The 19,293-nt window shown below is 40.8% G+C and overlaps 1 protein-coding gene across 4 annotated transcripts in view; it reads right to left on the bottom strand.

Moving 5' to 3' along the window:
• Positions 1-19,293, bottom strand: part of shc1 (SHC (Src homology 2 domain containing) transforming protein 1) — an 83,196-nt gene that overhangs the window by 14,275 nt on the left and 49,628 nt on the right. For all 4 annotated transcript variants that reach the window (XM_061881984.1, XM_061881985.1, XM_061881983.1 and 1 more), the window contains 5 exons: positions 13,415-13,534; positions 8,051-8,104; positions 7,674-7,725; positions 480-606; positions 94-241 (listed from right to left, as the gene is read on the bottom strand). In XM_061881984.1, coding sequence (XP_061737968.1) covers positions 94-241; positions 480-606; positions 7,674-7,725; positions 8,051-8,104; positions 13,415-13,534 — 501 coding nt within the window. The remainder of the gene's footprint in view (positions 1-93; positions 242-479; positions 607-7,673; positions 7,726-8,050; positions 8,105-13,414; positions 13,535-19,293) is intronic.

The following is a 19,293-nucleotide window of genomic DNA, read 5'->3' as shown; positions in this document are numbered from 1 at the left end:
CTATACAATTAAATATGCTCTTATCTCCTGAATGCAGGACCACAGGGGTTCTGTGTTTAATGCGTGAGCAATGCATGCGTCCGTGTGTCTCACCAGCGTGGCTCCTGGACGTGTTCTCATGTCAACCAGACCACCAGCGGGAGGTTGTTTACCAGGAAAATTATTATAGTAAGGGACCTCAGGCAGGGGAACAGCCTCGTCATCCTCTTCCTCCCATGCAGAGCCATCAAATGGAGCCATTCTGGACAGTGTTAGAAAATAGAAAAAGCTCCATACAAAGTCCATACAAAGAGTAGCTCATGTAATGTGAGCAAATATGGTCATGGTTTATCTGTTTTCTATATTAGTTAAGTAGCATTAATCCTACTCCTTCTCCAAATGTATTACTGATTAATCATTAATTTATTACAATAATTTGGGGTCATTTGCTGTGATTCAGTGTCATCATTTTTGAAAAGAATAGAGGATGTAGCATTTACCTGTCATGAGGCGTGACCAGTTTGGGCGGGTTCTTTAGGTACTGTTTGAAACGCAGTTCAAAGGCCTGGCCGATGGTGCTGATGACTTCCTGGGCTAAACCCTCAGAACATTCCAGAATATGACATGCTGCAATAGAGGAAGGAAACAGATTTGTACATATACGCACATTAATTAACAGTGCAGTATCAATGCAATACATTTTCATAACATGATCACTACTGCCTAGTTTCTGTTGTTATATTTTTATTTTTACTGTTATATTTGTATTGTTATTGTTGCTTTTTATTTTTATATTTACTATTATATTTTCTATTTTATTTCCATCTATACCCCCATTATTTATTTAGTTTTTAAATTCAATCTCAATTCTGTACACTGCTGCTGGAATATAAATTTTCCCGAGGGAACTCTCCTGAAGGAATCAATGAAGTAATATCTATCTATTAAAGAACTTTCAAAAACACACAGGCAGAAAACAAACCAATTATAATCATCCCAAAAACGCATGCATTTTACCACTTGTCACTGTCATGTTTGAACACCATTGACACAGAATGGATGGACCAAAAGTGCAGTTCCCTTCAAAAACAATTGTGATGCACAGCATGTAGTTAATGTGCATGCTTTCTACTCAGTTTGCAAAGGATTTGGGGATTTGTGTAGGTGTGTTAGCATTGTTGTCAAAGGGTAAAGGTTAAAGGTTAACATTTTTGGGGTGAGAATGAAACAGATGTATTGACAGATATCCTTAATGATCTAAAGGAGCATATGTAAGAATTGCATGTCAAGTCATCATTAAATGGCCCTGATATGTCAAAAGGCATTAATAAATCATGTTCTTTTCGAACACCTTTATAACTGATAACAGTTGTTCAGCCTGGATACGCTCATTTCAAAATTAGATTTACAGCCCCAAAATCTTGTTATTATTTTCATTTCGATGTCCCACCCTCCACCGTTTTAACCAATTAGAAAGTATGTGAGTGTGATACATCCAGGTTGCCAGTTACACACCACCATCTTTATCTAGCTACAGCCACTGGTAAAGTTACTAAACATGTCAGACCTTAATAAATCTAAAAGGCCCCATTACGATTCTCAACTTATTCATGACAAAGACAGAAACAAAACAATGATTTGCATCGGGGACGCCTTTGAAAGATGGAGACGATTGAAGGCGAAAAATATTTTTTCATCTGACGCCAAACTTGCCATATTGCCATGGCAGCCGTCATGGCAATGTGAAACGTATGGAGACAGCCAAATCCCATGATATAATAATTCCTAATTCGTGTTTGCATATTGTGGACTACATGTACCAAGTTATATGGCAGTCTAAAACGTTTGAAACAGAAGCCTATAGACATAACTTGGTAAAATGGTCTACTTATTTTCACCAGTATAACCATTGCTAGCGTTGGTTGTAGTTTGTTTTAGTCTTGTTTTCTGATAGTACCAACAATAACCATATGATTGCCATTTGTTGTGATACTGTACGCAGGCACATCGTCCTTCTTCCTGAATATAGCCTAATTTCTGTGTAAAATGTGTTGGTTAGAGGTTTGTTATTGACAAAACACTTGTCTATTCAGCTATTAGCGTCCAAGCACCTCAACCCCAAGTAAGAGGCAAAGGAAGTTTGAAGTTCCTTGGAGTAGCTCAGTCGATTGAGCTGGATTCCGGTGCGTATCTGGCAACCTCAGTCAGGGCGAAGGGGAGAGGACTACAGAGTTTTGACCGTGATTGCAAACATTTCTGGATAGATTTTTACATATGGCTCCTTTAAGTACTATGGCATATACTTATGAAGCGTAACTACCAGATCACTGATATGTTTACTACGATTTGAAAAAAACTAAGGAAGCAGCTTTTGGAAACTACTTTAAAACCAGCTGAGGGATGACATAGCCTACCATGCCACGACATAGAAAGTAACACAATAATAACTTACATAACTTGCAGGTTTGTATTAACTTGAACCATGGCAAGACATAATTGCAGGCGCCTAGGCAACAAAATGTAACAGAGCAAGCGCTTTGTCTTTAAGGTCCATCTTTTTTGTTTGTTTTGACGTTTGACGATAATCGCAATACGCTGATATGTGAACAAAAATATGCCTATTACAAAAAAATGCAAGTTTTTGGAATATTTACACAACTAAAATAAATACAGGATTATTGTGTGCATGTAAACGTAGTGATTGTGTTAGAATGGACTGAATAATCCATTTGTCTTTAAGAATTGTGTCCATTACGTGGAGCTGATTGTTGGTTTAGCTTTGGTCTTGAAGTGACTGAGGCAAAAGTACACCAGTAGAACTTTGATTTACAAACTTAATTGGTTGTTGAACAGGGTAAATAGAAAAATGTGTTAAGTGAAGCAAGATTTCTCCATAAGAAAACAAAGTAAATATGAATAATAGGTTACAGCCTTGACAAAAATCCACAGTTTTGTGAAGTTTTATACACTTTGAACATGATAAAAAGTGCTATACAATATGGTGTATCAAACAAACATAACAAGGAGGTGATGGATCAACTATCTATTCAATAACACTCCAAAACATCAACAACAACAAGCTAAACTGTCTTCCGCATGCGCCGTTCTACCAACACACGTACTCACACAGAAGTACTTTTGGTTCCCTGACAATCAAAAATCACAAAAATCCTTAACTTTAAAAACCAAATCGCTATAATAATAAACATTTAAAAGGGTAAAATCTACTTTAATGTCATCGGAAAGGAGCAGCTGTTGAGAGAAGAGAGAAAAAAGAGCAGACACAGGGAGAAAGAAGAGCTCAGTGTGGAGAATGAAATCTGTTTCTGGAAAAGTCTGATCTCATCACAATTAAAAACTTGCTGTGGTAAGAAACCAGCTTCCTCAATCTCTTCAGTACGAGCAAGCACAAAATATAACAGCTACCAGCGGGGTACAAAATAAATGAATGAAGCGTTTGTACACAGAGTCTTGGTTCGCATACTACAGAGGCATACTCAGTTTGAACTAGTCGTTGGTAAACCGAAAAGTCCGCAAACAGAGGGTTTTCATGACAAGAAGTACTGTACTTGGCTGCAACCAGCAGAGAAGCTGTTGAACCAGTCTCAACTGGTTTTAGTTAGAATCAGTTTGGACCGCCGCAGAAAGATGTGTTATGCTTTTTAATTCTATTTGTTTAGATTTGGCCCTCTCTCGCAAACACATTATGATGGCACCGTCTGTGTAGCTTATCTGTAAATCAATAAGTTCATGTTTTGTTGTTGAAAGATGCTTACAAACATGAGATACATTTGAATATTTTAATGTCACAAACCAAGCAGCCTATGCCATAACATATATTAACACTGACTTTTGCGTTACGGCAAGTTATGCAAATGAAACAATGTGTAATATCTAATATAAACCCAATGCTACAAACACATTGCGGTCCTTTGGGTCACACTGAGTTGTGCTTGATAATATTTATTGTTATATAGTTTTTAATTGTGTTATTTTATAGAATATATTTACAGTTCCGTATTTTTCAAACTATATGGGGCACCTTATGGGGCACCTAAAATCTTAAAATGTTCTCATGAATCGACAGTGCGCCTTATTACCCGGTGCGCCTTGTGTATGAATCATATCTGGTTGTGCTGACCTCAAACCAATTTTTTATGGTACATAGTGTAATGATAAGTGTGACCAGCAGGTGGCAGTCGCACATAAAAGATATGTGTGGACTGCAGGTTGAATGAAGCCTGTTCAATAAATGACTAGCAAGCACCGTAAGACCAAAACTTTTAAGTTTCATTCTGAACATAAAACATTACACACGGCTCTCAAAAATCTGTCAGAATGTTTTAGTACGAGTCGACTTTGGTTTTCGGTGCATTACAGTAACTGTAGTCAGACGTACTGTGATTCAACATACGGGTTTAAGGACCCCAAAATGGCACCTATTGGGAGACATTATCTGGCATTTTGTTTTGCAATAATACACAAAACCAACTTTTGTTTACCTTTTGGTACCTGCTGTTGTGTATTTAGGATCTGAATATACCCCGGGAAATTTGCGTGAGTGAGCCATTGCAGTCTGCACCTTAGTCAATAAGCTCCTAACATCTTGTTGTGGGGCATTTATCTTCCGCTATTGCCATTTCTAATACAAAGTAGCGTACAGTTCGAACTTATACTGTATATGTCAGTAAACTCGCTATGGAAGCATTAAAAACTACAGGTACAACAAAGATGATGGGGATTGAGAAGCGGTCTAAGTGGAGGCATGTAAATAAGAGAAAAAATTATTTGTGCCTTAAATTGTTTAAGTCGTGCGTGTGAAAATAGACCTGAAAAGACCCACTCATCTGCAGTGCGCCTTGAAAATCCGGTGCAACTTATAGTATGAAAACTACAATTTTGATTGGGAAGAATGGCCGCCCAGACCTGAACCCGAGTGGTGTTTTGTTATTGGACTTTTGTGCTCGTCACAGTTTGTCCATAACAAATACCATGTTCAAACATAAGGGTGTCCATATGTGCACTTGGCACCAGGACACCCTAGACCGCAGTTCCATGATTGACTTTGTAGTTGTGTCATCGGATTTGCGGGCTCATGTTTTGGACACTCGGGTGAAGAGAGGGGCGGAGCTTTCTACCGATCACCACCTGGTGGTGAGTTGGCTGCGATGGTGGGGGAGGATCCCGGACAGACCTGGCAGCCCGAAAGCATTGTGAGGGTCCGCTGCGAACGTCTGACAGAGTCTCCTGTCAGAGAGAGTTTCAATACCCACCTCCGGAAGAACTGTGAACATGTCACGAGGGAGGTGCTGGACATTGAGTCCGAGTGGACCATGTTCCGCACCTCCATTGTCGAGGCGGCCAATTGGAGCTGTGGTCGCAAGGTAGTTGGTGCTTGTCGGGCCGTTAGGGGAAGCAGTGCACTATCAACACAGTGTATGGTGCGGATGGTGATCTGCTGACCTCAACTGCGGATGTTGTGGATAGGTGGAAGGAATACTTCGAAGACCTCCTCAATCCCACCAACACGTCTTCCTATGAGGAAGCTGAGCCTGTGGAATCGGTGGTGGGCTCTCCTATTTCTGGGGCTGAGGTTGCCAAGGTAGTTAAAAAGCTCCTCAGTCGCAAGTCCCCAGGGGTGGATGAGATCCGCCCGGAGTTCCTTAAGGCTCTGGATGCTGTGGGGCTGTCTTGGTTGACAAGACTCTGCAGCATTGCGTGGACATCGGGGGTGGTACCTCTGGATTGGCAGACCGGGGTGGTGGTCCCTCTTTTTAAAAAGGGGGTCCGGAGGGTGTGTTCCAACTATGGTGGGATCACACTCCTCAGCCTTTCCGGTAAGGTTTATTCAGGTGTACTGGAGAGGAGGCTACGCCGGATAGTTGAACCTCGGATTCAGGAGTAACAGTGTGGTTTTCGTCCTGGTCGTGGAACTGTAGACCAGCTCTATACTCTCGGCAGGGTTCTTGAGGGTGCATTGGAGTTTGCCCAACCAGTCTAAATGTGCTTTGTGGATCTGGAGAAAGCATTCGACTGTGTCTCTCTGAAAGTCCTGTGGGGAGTGCTCAGAGAGCACGGGGTATCGGACTGTCTTATTGTGGCGGCCCGCTCCCTGTACAATCAGTGTCAGAGCTTGGTCCGCATTGCTGGCAGTAAGTCAGACACGTTTCCAGTGAGGGTTGGACTCTGCCAAGGCTGACCTTTGTCACAGATTCTGTTCATAACTTTTATGGAAAGAATTTCTAGGCGCAGTCAAGGCGTTGAGGGGTTCCGGTTTGGTGGTCGCGGGATTAGGTCTCTGCTTTTTGGAGATGATGTGGTCCTGATGGCTTCATCTGGCCGGGATCTTCAGCTCTCACTAGTTCGGTTCGCAGCCGAATTTGAAGTGACCGGAATGAGAATCAGCACCTCCAAGTCTGAGTCCATGGTTCTGTCCCGTTAAAGGGTGGACTGCCATCTCCGGGTTGGGGAGGAAACCCCGCCCGAAGTGGAGCAGTTCAAGTACCTAGGAGTCTTGTTCACGAGTGGGGGAAGAGTGGATTGTGAGATCGACAGGCGGATCGGTGCGGCGTCTTTAAAAATGCGGACGTTGTACCGATCCGTTGTGGTGAAGAAGGAGCTGAGCCGGAAGGCAAAGCTCTCAATTTACCGGTCGATCTACGTTCTCATCCTCACCTATGGTCATGAGCTTTGGGTCATGACCGAAAGAACAAGATCACGGGTACAAGCGGCCGAAATGAGTTTCCAAAGCCGTGTGGCGGGGCTCTCCCTTAGAGATAGGGTGATAAGCTCTATCATCCGGGAGGAGCTCAAAGTAAAGCCGCTGCTCCTCCACATCGAGAGGAACCAAATGAGGTGGTTCGGGCATCTGGTCAGGATGCCACCCGAACGCCTCCCAAAGGAGGTGTTTAGGCCACGTCCAACCGGTAGGAGGCCACGGGGAAGACCCAGGACACGTTGGGAAGACTGTCTCCCGGCTGGCCTGGGAACGCCTCGGGATCCCCCGGGAAGAGCTAGACGAAGTGGCTCGGGAGAGGGAAGTCTGGGCTTCCCTGCTTAGGCTGCTTCCCCCGCGACCCGACCTCGGATAAGAAGAAGAAGATGGATAGATGGATGGATAAAACAACACTAATGTGTGTTTGCATGTTCTCCCCATCACTGCGTGGATTCCCTCCGGTTACTCCAGCTTCCTCCCACCTCCAAAGACATGCACCTGGGGATAGGTTGATTGGCAACACTAAATTGGCCCTAGTGTGCGAATGTGAATGTTATCAGTCTATCCGTAATGGCCCTGCGATGAGGTGGCGACTTATCCAGGGTGTAAGGCGCCTTCTGCCAGAATGCAGCTGAGAGGCTTCAGCAAACCCTGCGACCCCGAAAAGGACAAGCGGTAGAAAATGGATGGATGGATGGCACACTTAATGTGCTGCAGTACTGTGGTTGGGAATTACCTGAAATACCTTACTGTATGTTAGCTCAATATAATTGTAATGACTTTTTTCCAGTTCAGACAACTTTGCTCTGTAATGTTTAACTGTGTGGGTCACATTTACAAGGTAATTACTTAATTAAATACATTTAACAGGAATAATTGTAATAGAACAATTTATTCGGTAAAAGGACTTATTTTCAAGGTTTGCTGAACAGGCAATGCTTTGCGATAAGAATGAAGAAAAGACTTTAGTTCTGCTCACCTCTCTGGTTGACAGGGTCTTTGGCCACATATGCTACGTACTCAGCCGTGTCCTGAGGGAAACAAGGGGAGACGATTTGGGGGAGAAACGTCAATACAGGAGGAAGAAGTCAAGTGTAGGTTTATGACGGAAAAGGTCAATAAGAAGAAAGACAAAGCTGCAATCCTCTAGTCGTAACACAAAGTTAGAGAAACATACACAGAGCTGAAAGAGAGATAACGAGGGGTAATAATAAGATGAAGCTGGAGTGAGCGGTAATCATTGGAATAAAAGATGACAGAAGGCAGGAAGGCAGGACGGATAAGCAGGCTGGAGAAAGATGGAAAAAGGCCAGAGAGAGAGAGAGAAAGAGCGAGAGAGGGGCTCGGGTGACTCACTGGGTCTCCTCCAGAGGCAAAGGAGATGGACTGCATGTGATGATTGGCGATTATCTGTGGAGGAAAAGAGGGATGAGGAGGAGGAGAGACATGGATGGCATGTGGGAAGGGAGATGAGAGCATGTGAATGGGATGTGAATGGGGAGACAAATGTGGACTCATTACTACCAGGACGAGTGCTTGGTTTTTCCCTCAGTGAGTGCAAACGACTGCAACAGCGACAGAACACTAAGGAGGGCGCGTGGAGCATCTTTTGAAGTGTTACAACAATAATGGATGACGGATCAATACCGGCATTAACACTTGACAAATCTCTCTGCTCTTAGTATTTAGCCTGAAGCTTTGTTTGTGAATGACTACAAGCTGCACGGCCTGTTTGTGTTTAAAAAAAGCACATGTTGTACTGATATTTCCTACTGTCTTAAAAAGACATAAAAACAGGGTTGCAAAGTAAAGGAGGATTCACAGAATTTTACATGAAATTGGGGAAAAAAGCCCTCATAGCACGGTTATGAACAAAAATTTTGAATAAGAAAAACAAATAGCTGGACTGTTCCTTAGGGGTGCAACGATTAGTCGACATAAATTATCGACAATATTCATGTTTTTCCGGCCGGAAGTATGTCAGTCGCAAAAATATCGACAGTGATAACATGTAATGTGTGAGGATATTTCCTCTTATTTTTGTAAAAAACATTAATACCTTGTTAATTTTGCAAAACGAGCCTTGTTTAAAGGCAGTATATTTATGATACGTGAGCATTTAAAGTTAAAAGTTAAAGTACCAATGATTGTCACACACACACACAAGGTGTGGCGAAATTATTCTCTGCATTTCACCAATCACCCTTGATCACCCCCTGGGAGGTGAGAGGAGCAGTGAGCAGCAGCGGTGGCCACACCCAGGAATCATTGGTGATTCAACCCCCAATTCCAACCCTTGATGCTGAGTGCCAAGCGGGAAGGTAACGGGTCCCATTTTTATGTCTTTGGTATGACTCGGTTGGGGTTTGAACTCACAACCTACCGATCTCAGGGCAAACACTCCAGTCGCATTCCTGTTTGACTGAAACCACATTTGAAGAGATCAGATTTAAATCAGATTCAGACGACCTCCAGATGTGGCCAGAATCTGATGCGAAAAGATCAGATTTGAAGCACTTTAGAGTGTTAGACTGGCAAAAAATATCCAATCTTTGTCTTATCAGGGTAAAGAAAAATCTGATTTGGTGTGCAGTGCAAACAGGGCCTATGACTTTAGCTCCACACTAGGGCTGGGCGTTATGGACAAAAAAGTATATCTCAATATATTTTTACTTAAACTCGATATTCGATATATATCTCAATATATTTTCCGGTGAAAGTATACATACAAAGATATTCATTTTTGAGCAAGATTCACTGAAATTGAAGTAAATGACAACTGTACTGTAAACAGTCAGTGGCACTTTTATTAACCCAGTTAGTCCAGATGGGTATTAACAATACAGAAAATAAACTGTCAAAGTAGGAAAGAATGACAAAACATGAATAAAATAGAAAAATATTATTTCTACCTAATATAAATAATGTAGCTGTGCAATTTATACAAAATGAATCAAACTCAGATAAAAAATAAATTTGCAGACAGGCACTTTTTAAATCCAGGTCAACGATGTAATGGACTGTCACACACGTACGGTTCTGGTCAGCGCCAAGTAAATGACTTCACTTAATTGACAGGCTATGATCTTCCTCACTTTGGCATACTTTTTTGTCAGCTTTCTTGTGCGAAATATGCCCGACTTGGCAACATTTGAGAACAGTTTTGATTTGGGCTTACATGGTAAACAACTCGAATGACTGATTTTATCCGGACGCATACATTTGTCCAAATGTGGCCAAGTAGACGCATTGTGGGTTTCCTGGATGTCGTCTACATCGCTAAAAGAAAAATCTAAAGAAGAGAATCCCTCTGCCACCTCCACTAGTTTTTAAATATATACAATCACCCGCTTGACTTTCTCGTCATCATTTGGGATGTCTGTTGTGTTTTCCCTTCCTGATTCCATGGCCCGCCCTATCTTGCCTCTGATTGGCCTGTCCCTAATGTGTTGCTCTAATCTTAACCAATTGTGACTCATTATAGTAAACAACCAACCAACCATGGATGTTCTTATACGTGCAAGCACATCTTGGGAGGGAGGAGGGGAGGGGTTTAGTAGCCCATGAGAGGGAGTAGGAAGCGGGGGAGAACAAGGAACACAACAAATAAGCGGCGATTGGTCATTTTAACGTGAAATAAATTCTATTGATATTACAATATTTTCTTAATTCATATCTTGTTTAAAAATATATCTATATATATCGCGCAGCCCTACTCCACACTTCTTCTGTGCGTTTGATATTGTCGTTATAGCCACAAATGGTGGAAAAGTGTATTACAACTGAGTATCGGTGCTGACCATAAGGACCACAGCTGAGAAAAATATATTTGTTTGCGGCCCATGGTTAAGAAACACTGGCTTAATCAAAAATGATAGTTTTGAAATATTCGCCCTCCATTCACACACCACAGATCATTCTAATTTCACTGGCATGCTCAGACTACAAACCCCGCTTCCATATGATTTGGGAAATTGTGTTGGATGTAAATATAAACGGAATACAATGATTTGCCAATCCTTTTCAACCCAAACTCAATTGAATGCACTACAAAGACAAGATATTTGATGTTCAAACTCATAAACTTCATTTTTTTTTGCAAATAATAATTAACTTAGAATTTCATGGCTGCAACACGTGCCAAAGTAGTAGGGAAAGGGCATGTTCACCACTGTGTTACATCATCTTTTCTTTTAACAACACTCAATAAACATTTGGGAACTGAGGAAACTATTTGTTGAAGCTTTGATAGGGGAATTCTTTCCCATTCTTGTTTTATGTAGCGCTTAAGTCGTTCAACAGTCCAGGGTCTCCGCTGTCGTATTTTACGCTTCATAATGCGCCACAAATTTTCAATGGGAGACATGTCTGGACTGCAGGCGAGCCAGGAAAGTACCCGCACTCTTTTACTACGAAGCCACGCTGTTGTAACACGCGGCTCGGCCTTGTTTTGCTGAAATAAGCAGGGACGTCCATGATAACGTTGCTTGGATGACAACATATGTTGCTCCAAAACCTGTCTGTACCTTTCAGCATTAATGGTGCCTTCACAGATGTGTAAGTTACCCATGCCTTGGGCACTAATACACCCCCATACCATCACAAATGCTGGCTTTTGAACTTTGCGCCTATAACAATCCGGATGGTTATTTTCCTCTTTGTTCCGGAGGACACCAAGTCCACAGTTTCCAAATATAATTTGAAATGTTGACTCGTCAGACCACAGAACACTTTACCACTTTGCATCAGTCCATCTTAGATGAGCTCGGGCCCCACAAAGTCGGTGGCGTTCCTTGGTGCTGTTGATAAATGGCTTTTGCTTTGCATAGTAGAGTTTTAACTTACACTTACAGATGTAGCGACCAACTGTAGTTACTGACAGTGGTTTTATGAAGTGTTCCTGAGCCCGTGTGGTGACATCCTTTACACGCTGATGTCGGTTTTTGATGCAGTAGCGCCTGAGGGGTCATAAGGTCTGCAATATCATCGCTTACGTGCAGTGATTTCTCCAGATTCTCTGAACCTTTTGATAATTTTACGGACAGTAGATGGTAAAATCCCTAAATTCCTTGCAATAGCTCTTTGAGAAATGTTGTTCTAAAACTGTTCGACAATTTGCTTACAAAGTGGTGACCCTCGCCCCATCCTTGTTTGTGAATTACTTAGCATTTCATGGGAGCTGCTTTTATACCCAATCATGGCACCCACCTGTTCCCAATTAGCCTGAACACCTGTGGGGTGTTCCAAATAAGTGTTTGATGAGCATTCCTCAACTTTATAAGTATTTATTGCCACCTTTCCCTACTTCTTTTTCACATGTTGCTGGCATCAAATTCTAAAGTTGATGATTATTTGCAAAAAAAAAAAATGTTAATCAGTTTCAAATATGTTGTCTTTGTAGCATATTCAACTGAATATGGGTAGAAAATTATTCGCAAATCATTGTATTCCGTTTGTATTTACATCTAACACAATTTCCCAACTCATATAGAAACGGGGTTTGTATATATAAAATGTTTCTTCTAAAATTTAGTGGGTGAGGTTTATATACCGATGCGTCCTACAGACCTGAAAATACGGTAGTCAGTGACACGCCATTTGTGTAGTTATTTGTCTTACCAGGAGTGAACTGAATGCTAATGCTAACATGCTGACGCTAAATCTGATGTATTTATGTTGTTGCCGTGATATTTATTATTTATATATTGTTCTTTACAGGTGAAATGAACTACAAGGAATTGCCTGACACTCATGAACTCATCGTTCACTGATGGAACGACTTTCTGACTGTTGGACACCGTGGACAAGAGCCTGTATTTTTTATTATAATGTTTGTTTCAATTTGTTTTAAAACAATATTTTTTTATATTTTTGCTTTGTATTTCATTTACACTTTCGTAAAATAAATACAAATTAATATTGTCTTGTTTTACACATGGTATCAGTGTAGAAATGTATTGTACCACTCATCCTTACGTCATCAGCCGGATTTTTTTTAAACTAACCTGAACTGAAGTTAATGGACAGCTACGGCTAGGTGTAAACACTCCAAGATAATTCCACTAATCCTCGATCTTCAGCACACAAACGATTCTCCAAATCGTTACTTTCGTGCATCTTTTTTTTCGTTGTCAAGTATGTTGTATCATAAATACACAAGAAATAAGACATAAAAAAGTTGTCCTCGCCTACTGTAATGGCAAATGAAACTGAGTGCAAAGTTTTGGAAACGCCTCAAATGTGTTCATTCAATCAGCGTTCAAAGTGGTTGAGACGCAGGGGAGTACTCAATTTACCTGGATAAATTGGAAAAAGTTATTGCGGTGGAAAAAGGTCTCCTATTTTTTCTATGACTGTAAAATGTTAAGAAGCTTTATATTAGCATTTAGTGTACTTGACCATGCTACATCCCTATGTTGGCGTTTCTTTCTGGAATTTGACCTGAACATGCTAAATGTTGCTACTCTGCCATAATTTGAGTGTTTGCCTGGGAAGTTACACAACACCCACTTGAGTTCAACACTTGTGTAAAACGCTCTATGAGTTTTTGCTATGATTACTGGTGAATGTTATTTGGATTGTTACGGTAATAAAGACATATTGTTTGTATGGCACAAACAATACTGCAGTGTGTGTGTGTGTGTGTGTGTGTGTGTGTGTGTGTGTGTGTGTGTGTGTGTGTGTGTGTGTGTGTGTGTGTGTGTGTAAGCAGGCCCCCACCTGTTTGCAGTCGGACGCCAGCAGGTTGAGGCTGCTGGTAGAGATGGTAAGGCTGATTGTCATGCCAGCAAACTGTAGGTTACTTTTGCCCAGAATAGACGTGAGGCAGCGTGAGGAAGGCTGAAAGAGTAAACAAACAATTTGGCAAGGTAAATAAGGGTTAGTATTTTCTAAATTGTTGACCAGTTTACTTTGTGTGTCAAAAGCTTGTGACTGGGAGGGGGGTGAGCTGTGCTAAGGAGAACAGCTGCAATTGTGAAAGTGATCCTGTCTGCTGTGCAAGGCCAACTGTTGATTGGGCGGTCCACAAAGTCCGGGCCAAGAACATCACACTCACACTACATTTTGCCAGACTGCTCCTAGGATTGTGGTTTTCGTTCATATACTTGAGCTATTATGTTTGTAAGAACAATACCTAGATAGGCTAGAATAACCATACATTGGAACAATTCTAGGCTTTTAGGCCAGCTTCACAATGTAATTGTGTTGTGTCTGCCATGTTCTACTCCATACAGGACATTCCTTGGTGAAACGGTGCCGTGGCACCGGGCCAGTGAACACCGCCACCTGTCTTTTACTTTTAAGGCAATACTGTGCGCAGGCGGCTGTTGAAGATGATCTCTAGTCTTCTTTCACACAAAACAGCAGTACCCCAACCATAAGTTGTAATGGTGCGCTATAATCACGGGTCTGTACGTACCTCGGTTCTGAAGTCACGATTCGGGTCATTTTCAGTAGGAGTAAGGCAAAGAACATACACACAGACGTACATTTATACATGTACATCCATGCATACATACGCACGTATAGTACAGGCCTAAAGGTTGGACACACCCTCTCATTCAATGCGTTTTCTTTATTTTCATGACTATTGGAAATTGTCACTGAAAGCATCAAAACTATGAATGAACACATGTGGAGTTATGTACTTAACAAAACACGTGAAATAGCTGAAAACATGTTTTATATTCTAGTTTCTTCAAAATAGCCACCATTTGTTGTGGTTACTGTTTTGCACACTCTTGGCATTCTCTCAATGAGCTTCAAGAGGTGACCTGAAATGGTTTTCACTTCACAGGTGTCATAGTTTTGATGCCTTCAGTGACAATCTACAATGTAAATAGTCATGAAAATAAAGAAAACACATTGAAATGAGAAGGTTTGTCCAAACTTTTGGCCTGCACTGTACATACATAGGTAAATAAACCTACATATGCACACACATACATACATACGCATACAGATCTTCAGATCTAGTAAACACATAATTTGAAGGCTATTGGGTCCACTTTTGATATGATGATTGAATATGAGAGATCGACCGATGTTTTTTTTGGGCTGATACCTAGTCAAGGAAGCCAGTAACCAATATATGGAGCCAGTTTTCATTTGCAGTAAAAGGTATTTAAACATTAATAGTATATGTCAGTCAACAGCTGGACAAGGCTTTAAGTTATTTTCTAACTTCATTTTTAAAGGAAACAGATCAGTCGCAACTTGTTTTATGTAGCGCTAATGTTGTGGTTATTAAGCAACAACAAACATCAGAGAATTACACAAACACATTTATTAAATGTGTCTGATGTTGCGAGTCAGAGGACCATTTCAAAATCTGGGAAATCCCTGTTGAGAATTGGAAAACTGTGGTATTTCTCTACATCATAACTATCTGTTCATCTTATTACAATTTCATAGCAGTTTATAGATTAAATACATTTAAAAATGTTGTCGTGAGGAACCCTCAATTTTTTTGGAACATTCATATAATAACTATTCTGTGGTCCTTCATGTAGATTAAAGTTGAGATACTTAAGCTTGCTGACATCATTTCTTCCAGGATGTTATAGAAAGTATTGTAATGTGTGAGCTGCTGCCTGCTCTTCTTTAATTATATAATAATCTCCTATTTGTCCAGATATTTATACAGAAAATAGATTTTTGGCTGCGATATCATTTCTGTTGTGTTCATGTCCATACATCTCTGTCGCGTTATTTGATTGAATCGCGGAACATGAAACTCGCAGTGCTCCTTTAATGAGCCCACGCTCTTAGTGTTGGCGAGGCCTGTTGAGCGACTCGATCGCTGCAGTAGCGAAAACAAAAAAAAAACGGGACCAGGAAGACCACAGGAAAAAAGGGCAAAAACTTGTTTTCACGGCAAACAATTTATGTTTTGGTAGGCAAAGGAGATGTACTGTAGGCGAGCGACACAAGAAAGAGAGAAAGGGATGGGTGGGCGGGTGTGGCTGCGTGAGCAGACAGCATGGTAAATGGGTTGTACCTGTATAGCGCTTTTCTACCCCTTTTTAAGGAGCCCAAAGCGCTTTGACAGTATTTCCACATTCGCCCATTCACACACTGACGGTGGGAACTGCCATTCAAGGGGCTCACCAGGACCCATCAGGAGCAATGGTGAAGTGTCTTGCCCAAGGACACAACGGACGTGACTAGGATGGTAGAAGGTGGGGATTGAACCAACAACCCTCAGATTGCTGGCACAGCCCCTCTACCAACATTGCCACGCCGTCCCCAAGACAAGAACTCTAAAAAATGACCTGTTAGGTATCAAAACATTTGGAGACAATTATTGACAATGGGAGTATTTTTTATTCTTAAATGAATAACAAAATTGGGCTCCAGTTTTCTAATGCAGAGCAAACGTGTGCTTGAGTAGTGGTTATTACTATCTAATACACAATTTTAAAAAATACCATATTTTCGGAACCATAGGGCACACCGGATTGTAAGGCGCACTGCCGATGATTGGTCTATTTTCGATCTTTTTTCATATGTAAGGCGCACCGGATTATTTCCTTGTGGTCTACATAACATGTAATGGTGGTTCTTTGGTGAAAATGTTGCATAAATTATGTTTTACAGATCATCTTCAAGCCGCTGTCTGACAGTCGCTTCCGGATGTGCCATTTTGTGGGCGATCTTATTTACGTGGCTCACTTTCGACAGCATCTTCTCACCGTCATCTTTGTTGTAGCGGTGTAGCAAGCAAAGATGGGAGTGGAAGAAGTGTCAAAAGATGGAGCTAACTTTAAATGAAATTCAGAATTTACTTAAATCAATAACAGAGCAGCATCTCCTCATCCGGAAAAAACCCCAAATGTGTCCTGTGAAAAAAACGTCCGACCGCAACTTTCTCATAACCAAAGTTCCTTCTGTGAATAATATGTTAACTCACTATGTTTTAGCGCTTTGATAAGAACTTTACACTACTTCATAGTAGAAATGGCAACAACAGAGGATGAATGTCCCATCAGACTGTACAACTCCTCTCTAGAGGGGAGGGGGGGTCTTGGATGACAGGGGATGCAAGACAATAACAGTACTGACATAAACTGCAACATAAAAACAGTGCAATACATTTTCATAACATGGTCACTATTGCCTAGTTTCTCTTGTTACATTCTTTTTTTATTGTTATATTTGTATTCTTATTGTTGCTTTTTATTTTTATTGTTATTATAATATTTTCTTTTTTTTTTTTCCATTTATACCCCGATTATTTACTTTTTAGTTTTTAAATATGATCCCAATTCTGTACACTGTTGCTGGAATTTTAATTTTCCTGTGGGAACTCTCCTGAAGGAATCAATAAAGTACTATCCATCTATCTAACTAAGAAGATAGAGAAAAAGAAGAAACTTATCAACTACGGAGTCGGTACGGAATACATAGGCGGACACGACAATTTTTCAGGATCTACTTGTAAAAAACCCATAAGGAAAGTTGCTTTTGCATAATATTGCAAAACAAAATGCCAGAAAACATGTCTTACCTTATACACATACCATAATAATACTTGTATGTTGAAGCACAGTACAATCCATCAAGCGGTGCGGCTTGTCGTACTAAAACATTTTCATGGATTTTTGAGCGCCGTGTGTAGTGTTCCATATTTTCAATGGAACATATAACATGTTGGTGTAGTTTACTTGAGTCATATTGCCATCATAGTGCAGTTTAAACATATATCTTATGTTTGACGGCCCATTCTGGTCACACTTATCATCATGTGCCAAATAAAATTGCTTTGAGGTCGGTAAGCACAACCAGAATTATTCCGTACATTAGGTGCACCGGGTTATAAGGCGCACTGTTGAATTTTGAGAAAAAAAAATATTTCAAGTGTGCTTTATAGTCCGGAAAATACGGTACTAGTATCATATGTTTAATTATATTTTATCTGCTTATGTAGTTATGTTGTAGTTGTATTTAAAAAAAAAAAAAAAAAAAAAAAAAAAAAAAAGCCAATACCAATATACATCAAAATGCCAAATATCTGTGCCGATAATTGGCTGATCGCTAGTTAAGATAGGCCAATATTGTTACGGTTGCGCATATTTGTCGTCCTAAAATGTATTGCATTGTATATCATTACTAAAAACAAATTGTGCAGCAGGGAAGTGCACCAGAAGCATAAACACAAGGATGTCAATGAAACGAACAAAGCAATAATGCAGTCCTGACTGCGAAGCGAGGCCAGCATATATATCCCTCTGATCAGTGATCAGAGGCCAGGTGATTCTCCTGAGCACCAATCAGAGGCAGGTGAGGAGAGTAGCAGGGGATAAGCCACAGAAGACATAACCAAAACAGGAAGTGGAACAAAACATACTAGACAGGAAAGTACACATAACACAGGAAAGCAATACAAAACCCCAAAAACAATCATGCAGTTCATGAAAAATATATTGTATTATATTGGCCTAGATCAGCTTTGCTTTCTAGGCCACAAAGCTAAATAATGTAATATATAATAAAAATATACATTTAACTGACAACTTATTTTTAGGCTATGCCAGGGGCAGTAAAAAACACAAGCAAAGGGTTAAAATGGCTGCACTTTGGACAGCAACAATGCAGACAAAGTGCAACATTAACAGTATGAATCCTGTGAATTAATTTGTCATTTTTAGTCAATTACAGACCCTCATTTATTCAGGTCAAGCAAAGAGAGTTCCAGTTTGATTGTTGCTGTGTCCCCATTCTCAGCCAAACAATAGTGGCACACTACTCTCATCTCATCCAATTGTCCTTGTCAGTTTACGTCATTTACCAAAAAGGCATGTTGTTCACAAACAGGACATTTTTTGCGATGGAAGAGGGTTTTCATACTCTACCCTTTTCTTGGCACGACCCCTGGCCATGAGGCTTAAGGCTGCACAGCATGTAGTTATCAAGTAGACTTCTGACACAAGCCACACTTCTTGTTTCTCACTTTTAATGTGTACTGATTGAGAAAGCAGTACACCCAAACTGAAAATTCTGTACCAAAAAAAACTGAATACAAATACATGTACATGTATACCCCCAATCACAGTCAACTTAACACTAACTCTTTTACAGTGCAACAGGGCATACTGGATAATTATATGTGTGGTGTGGATAGTAGTCGGAGAGTGACATTTGCGTTCAACACAACAGGACAGGAGACGTGGGTGTCAGGTGTTAAATTTCACACCCTGCTGCTTGCTTTAAAAGGTCTCATAATGCGATTCATTTTCTACATTTAATACATTTATACTCCCATGGCGAACTTAATGTTTAACCACTGTAGAAACGTCTTATCACAATTTTAAAACAGTCTGAGCTAAAACCACCCAGTGTATGTCAATACAGCCGAACCTCCATTCTGTTTACAAACGTTTACATGGCGCTAAATATGCCTGTGTGTGAACCATGTCTCGGCGTACGAATGGTTTGTTCATTAATTTTGCATGCTGCTTGACGCCATCGGGGGCTGCCCTTTTGATGACATCACTTTCTGTACATGCGACATGGCCATTTTGAAGAGGCGGGGCCCCCTACTTCACATCCTGTACACACAAGCGTGGTCATTCCGATGAGCTTGCACAACCAACGGC

This window comes from Nerophis ophidion, linkage group LG21 (genome assembly GCF_033978795.1).
Source record: "Nerophis ophidion isolate RoL-2023_Sa linkage group LG21, RoL_Noph_v1.0, whole genome shotgun sequence".
NCBI lineage: Eukaryota > Metazoa > Chordata > Actinopteri > Syngnathiformes > Syngnathidae > Nerophis > Nerophis ophidion.
This window is presented reverse-complemented; position numbering and strand designations above follow the sequence as displayed.